Source organism: Haliaeetus leucocephalus, unplaced genomic scaffold, assembly GCF_000737465.1.
Source record: "Haliaeetus leucocephalus isolate CR32 unplaced genomic scaffold, Haliaeetus_leucocephalus-4.0 Scaffold439, whole genome shotgun sequence".
NCBI lineage: Eukaryota > Metazoa > Chordata > Aves > Accipitriformes > Accipitridae > Haliaeetus > Haliaeetus leucocephalus.
In genome coordinates, this window is record NW_010972875.1 from 7834916 (window position 1) to 7841156 (window position 6241).

Genomic DNA, 6241 nt, shown 5'->3' on the forward strand with positions numbered 1-6241 from the left:
ATTAATGCAGTTATGGCTTAGTTTTTGTGGGGAGCAAATAGCAGAATTGCTTATAGTCCTGGTACCTCTGTGTTATACGGAATCAAAAATAAACACTAGCCAGGTTAACACAACTTTTCTTATTAGAGAGAGCTTAATCCTGGCTATCAAACACCAGCTGTAATGGGTAGCACTTCTTTAATGACTCATCTGAGTGGTTTGGGGTTTCTTTCTTTTTGCTACAGACTTTCCTCCCAGTAAAATGGATGGCACCTGAAAGCATTTTTGACAATCTGTACACAACTTTAAGTGATGTCTGGTCTTATGGCATTCTGCTGTGGGAAATATTTTCTCTTGGTACGTACTGTGAACACTTTCTTATGTGTAGTGATTAAGCTTTGTCAGTTCAAGCTGTTCTCCATAAAGTATTTCAAATTCTGCAGTAAAAATATATGTGTGAAATCAACTGTTAGTTATTCTTCTATACTGGGTTTCAGATCCCAACGTTAGGCATGAAGTGAAATGTCCATACTCTCCCAAAGTTCTCTTCAGATTTTTTTTTTTTTTTTGCAAGATACTTTTTTTTTGCTAGAATACTGAAAGCACTGAGTAAAAAGCTTTTGTGGAAAAGTATTCGTGTGCTGAGCCAGGATGGTTTTTCTGGCTAGCACGAGAAGGAACATGCTTCCCCATTGCAACAGGGTGCCTGGGGCTGCAGCCCGGCTGGTTTGAAACAGTCTCTTTATATGTGTTTCCAAAGAGCCCGTCTTACTCCCATTACAGAATGAAAACAAATGTCAATCTTCTGGGACACTGATTTCTCATTTCCAGGTCAGCACTGTTCACACAGTTGGTTTATGGCAGCATAAAGTGGTTATGACAATGTATAGCAGTTACAGACAATGTACAGTTCCCAACTGGGAACAGCCTGGCTCTTTCCTCAGCCTCATTAATTAGCCTCCCGGGCGGGTGGCTGGCCTGCTTCAGTAAGTGTGCATTGCCCAGATTTACTTCCAGCAGAATTAATCATGCCTGTATTGTATCTACTACTGCCCGACGGCAACCCCAAGCCTAATGCTATTTTCTAGAATAAGTTGTCATATAGCTGCTTCTCAGAAAACAGCAGTTGCACCACTTTTTAGGGTATTGATTACTGTAATCTCTGGGCATCGTAGGATCCTGTAAAAATCCATTCCCCAGCATCCCTGGGAGGCATGGGAGTGCCGTTGGATAGCTCAGGAACAGAGGCACAGCTAAGCCTGTGCTTCACTGTCTTACCTGTAAGGAAGGCACTGAAGCTCAGTTTTAGGTGAAAATCCTGCTTTTGAAAGGGCTGAGGTTTCTGGAGTATTATTATAGTATGCCTCCTCCACCTGAGAAAGATGATCTTTCTTGGGAAGCAAAACATATCCTCAGCAGTGTTTGTTAAGAAGGTCAACTTTGACATCTTGTTGCAACACTGACTTCAGCTCGAATGATCCTTTTACACAGCAGCAACAACTGAGCATGAGTGCAATGATGTTTGCATGCTGTGGCCCCAAATGATCGCTTAACTGTGTCAGCTCAGGGGCCAAGTCCAAACTTTTCGACAACCCATGCACCCAATGTTAGCTCTTGTCTTAAGCTATCTGCCCAGGTGGGAAGACTCTTAGCTGTCGTGCAGGTGCCAAAGGCAATAAAACCAGACAGAGCAAGTGACTTGCCTAAGGTCACACAGAAAGTCAGTGGCAGAGCAGAGCCATGACCTCAGATCTGCCAAATGCAGGCTGATGACCTGATCCAGGTATCATCCAACCTCTGTGCCCAGTCAATACATTCTATAGACACTGTAAAGGTATTTTTTTTCTAAGTAGTACCTACTTCAATCTTTCCTAGCCAACATTTCATGTCAGGGCTTAATGTGGTCAAGACAATAGCTCCAATGTGAAACACTGGCTAGGAAAGATTCATTCTGATGGCATGTCAAATTACAGCATTAACACTTTTGACATGAACAGCAAGACGGTATTTGGGAACTCTGCATGGATAGTCAAGTATAGAGTAGTATGTTTTCTTCTCTTTTATCTGCAGGTGGTACACCATATCCTGGCATGATGGTCGATTCTACTTTCTACAATAAGATCAAGAGTGGATACCGAATGGCCAAACCCGATCATGCTACCAATGAAGTGTATGTGTGCATTTGGCTTTTCCATACCTGGCCAGTCTCCAGACAATTTTGGCTTTAGTTTCTGTTTGGTTAGTCATTTTCCTTTACCAGTTGGTTAAATTGGTTTCCATCTTATCTGCAGGTATGAGATCATGGTGAAGTGCTGGAACAGTGAACCAGAGAAAAGACCTTCTTTTTACCATTTGAGTGAAATTGTGGAGAGCTTGTTGCCTGGAGAGTACAAAAAGGTTTGTTCTTTGAAATTTTCTCTGTGTTTTCTAGATACTGTTTAGAGGGAATTAAAAGTGTGTTCCAGCCATCAGAGCCATGAGCACTGAACTGGCACATCCTAACCTACATGAATTACATGATTTGGACAGGGACATTGCATGTTCTGTTTCTGCATGCAGGCTTACTGAGAGAAGCAGTCCTGCAGTGTTAGCTGGGAAGCAGGGCTCTCCATTTCTAATGAAATCCTACCAGCTCAATTTTTCTACTAGAGAATGGGTTTTATATATTTTCATGGGATTTTCTAGGCAGTGAAAGAATTCTAGACAAGGGACTACTTGGCCCATGTGTATGATCTCCCTCTCCCTTTGGACCCTGACACCAGCAAGTTTTCCCCTTGTACTTCTGGTACCTCTGGACAAGCTCTGCCTGCCCCATCATTCAGTGTTTCATTTTCCCACCTACCTTCACTCCCTTCCTCCTCTCCCTACCCCTCTTTCACATCTATTTGTCTGCTCTGTGCTGCCACACTCACTCCTGCATCACCTAAAACTTACTTGTCACTTCTCCCTTTGAATTATTTGAAGATGCTGGGCTTCTCTATCCAGTGCTGCTGGCTCATAGGGCAGAATATTTGGTGGGTTAATGAATCACAGCTCCCCATCTGAAGAAGGGTAGCCTTAGTGAATAGTATCTAATGAGGGGTTTAAAATGAATATTTTCAGAGCTACGAGAAGATTCACCTGGACTTCCTGAAAAGTGATCACCCAGCTGTCACACGCATGAGAGGGGACTGTGACAATGCTTACATTGGTGTCACCTACAAGAATGAAGACAAGCTAAAGGACAGGGAGAGCGGATTTGATGAGCAGAGGCTCAGTGCTGACAGTGGATACATCATCCCCCTGCCTGACATTGACCCTGTTTCTGAAGATGAGCTTGGCAAAAGGAACAGGCACAGGTAGGTGTGGTTTACAGGTCATATTGCCCATAGTCACTGTTCGGGATCATGTTTGGCATTGTGCATTAACACTTTTTAGCATCCTACTCTACAAATGGTTTCCTTAGCTCTGTTGAAACTGTTGATTGGGAAGGTCCCATGTAAATATGGTAGTATGACTGGCCACAGTGTTTTCAATGGGAAAAACCTAATTTTGCCTTTTTTGTGATGGCCAGGGGAAGGGGACTTCTAGTAGGGTGCTCCTGTGTGTCAGTGGAAGTCCCTTGCTAGCTTGGCCGCATCACAGTGGCTGTCTGGCGGCTCCGTGGGCACGTTTTGCAACACATCTTGCCTACAGCTCAATGCCTTGGAGCTGCATAAGAGATCTCAAGGGATTGCTTTATTCTGTGAAAGACCAGCTCCAAAATTTGGGAGAAGTTGTTTTTCATATCTTCCATGGTATTCTTTTCATTGACAGCAGAGTATCCAGGACTTTTTACTGCTCCCTAGTCAGTTTGCATGACCGATTCCGCTACAGCACAACACTGTGCAACCCTTCCTGTGAAAGGGGGGGGGGCTTAATTCGGCACTTAATTCACAGTATATAGAATTAGCAATCTAGATACTTCTTTTTTTGATATTTTTGTGCAATTTTCAAGAAGGGGATGAGTGAAGTCTCTAAGAAGCACTATCCAGATTAAGATTTATTACCTCTCTCTGTTATTCTTATCTTGCTCTCTGTTACTGTTATCTTATTTTCACCTGGCCTCCCTAGATTTACCTAAGTGACCTATTGTCACAGCAGTGTCATAAAGCTATTTCTCTAATGAGTCTCCAGTGGAAAGTGCTTGGAGGAACATATGAACAACCCGCTCCTGTGAATTCCAAGGTGGTTCATTACTCTTGAGATACAAGATGTATCATTTCCTAAGAAGTGGGTGGTCAGAGTCACCTAAGATTGCACCATGGGTCAGAAAGCATGTGGGGAGGTAGTGTTCAGTTCTGCTAGAGACTGGAGTACTCACCAGCCACATTTGCCACGTATTTTCTCTCTGAGTTGTTTGTCTCTTCCAGTTCCCAGACATCTGAAGAAAGTGCCATTGAAACCGGTTCCAGTAGCTCCACCTTCATCAAGAGAGAGGACGAGACCATTGAGGACATTGACATGATGGACGACATTGGGATCGACTCCTCAGACCTGGTGGAGGACAGCTTCCTGTAACCCCACAGACACCTTCCAGCTCTGCACATGGGCAAGCTTGCCGTGTCATCTACAGACTTCTGCTCCCCAGAGAAAACCACTTTATTGCAATGTCAAGGATGTGAGGAGGAGGTGGATTTGTACAGAGAAACTCCCAGCAATGGGCAGAGGAATCAGCCTGACTATGAATGATAAAGACATGTCGAAGATGGATTTTTTTAGTGTTGCTTCTTGCAGTACTTCAGTAGCATCTCAGTGTTGTTTGCCATTTGAACTGGTAGGAGGACGAAGGAAAAGGCCACAAACAGACCAGTTTTGTGTTTCAAGGGCATTCATATGACTTTGATGGATTGAATTTCCACTGCAGCAATACTTTACCATTGTAATTATGTAAATAACTGTCTACTCAAGGATCTTTCGAGGTGCACATCGAACATATGCCATGGATTTTAGAAGAGATCGCTCACGCATTTTGTGTACTTCCTCCCTCAATCTCAATGTCAGCTGCTGTTGAACTATCATGTGAATTGAAGAACATGCAAAAACCACTTTTGGACCAAAAAGGTCTAAAACCACAAGGGACTGACCGGTACTACAAAACATGTTACTTTTTACCATTAATGCAAGTAACAGGGAATAATAATAATAATAATAATAATAATTAAAAACCAGTCTATGATAGGTGTTAGAAACCTAGTAAGTCTTTATTAACTATAGAAGATAGCTGTTTTCAAGATAATACTACTACTGTTTTCAGTAACACTAAATGTATATTTTACAATTCATTGTCCTTCAGTAAAAGCACAGTCTCAAGAAACTTTTTTAAGTACAAGGAAAAAATTTATGACCTGAAAATGTTTATGAAACAATTCTTTTTTTTGGCTCTACGCAGTATGGTAACTGCTCTGGTTAGCCAAAACTACTTTAACATGGAGAAAAATATAAGATTTTGTTTTCTATCATGAGCTGAGTAGCGTTTCTAATCAGGTATACTAGAAGCAATGATTGTCCTCTGATTAAGGGAGGCTCTAATAATATAAATTAAAAAAAATAAAAGTTATGCCAGATCTCCAAGATGCTGGAGAATGGAAGATTATGATAAACCACCAGCAACATCCCATTATTAGTGTTTCACGGGTACTGAAAAGAAATCCTATCCTGGGGTTAGCTGTGAAGAATCAATTTGATATTTGAAATGCTCAAGGAACAAAGACATCTCTCCCAGCCTGGAACTCAAGTTTAAACTAGCAGAAATAATTCTGCATCAAATATTCTTGTCTTAGTTTTCAGGTTTCAATAGGAACAGAAAACTCTGACTATTATCTTTGCAGACTGTAACTACAACTGGTAATTGCTTCCAAGAGTGTTTTTTGGAAGAAGGTGCATGAAAATGAACCTGCTCTCAGCCTGCAATAGTTGTTTTTTGACACCACTTTTATGAACAAAGTATTACGATTACTGCTATCACTGTACAATGTGTTATTGAGATATGATGCTTTGGAAGACTTACATGTGAAAAAGGTACATCACTGCGAAGGGCCCCATCCTTTCTGGTGCTCAACTTTCAAACTAAACCTTAATCCAGTGCGATGAGCGTGTTGCAGGACGTGCTCAGCCTCTGGCACAACACAACCAATGCAAATGCAGTGCAAACTCATCCCTGTGTTGCAGTATTTTTCCTAGGAAGTGTGAAAGACGGGCCAGCAGTGACCGACAGAACATGCAGCCATGTTAAACTACAGTT

At 42.0% G+C, this 6241-nt stretch overlaps 1 protein-coding gene across 1 annotated transcript in view; it reads left to right on the forward strand.

The window, feature by feature from the left end:
* PDGFRA (platelet-derived growth factor receptor, alpha polypeptide) overlaps positions 1-4861 on the forward strand; it is a 32113-nt gene extending 27252 nt beyond the window's left edge. Inside the window, exons 19-23 of the mRNA XM_010574516.1 lie at positions 225-336; positions 2050-2149; positions 2271-2376; positions 3082-3317; positions 4371-4861. Coding sequence (XP_010572818.1) covers positions 225-336; positions 2050-2149; positions 2271-2376; positions 3082-3317; positions 4371-4518 — 702 coding nt within the window. The 3' untranslated portion in view covers positions 4519-4861. The remainder of the gene's footprint in view (positions 1-224; positions 337-2049; positions 2150-2270; positions 2377-3081; positions 3318-4370) is intronic.
* Positions 4862-6241: the final 1380 nt, after the last annotated feature.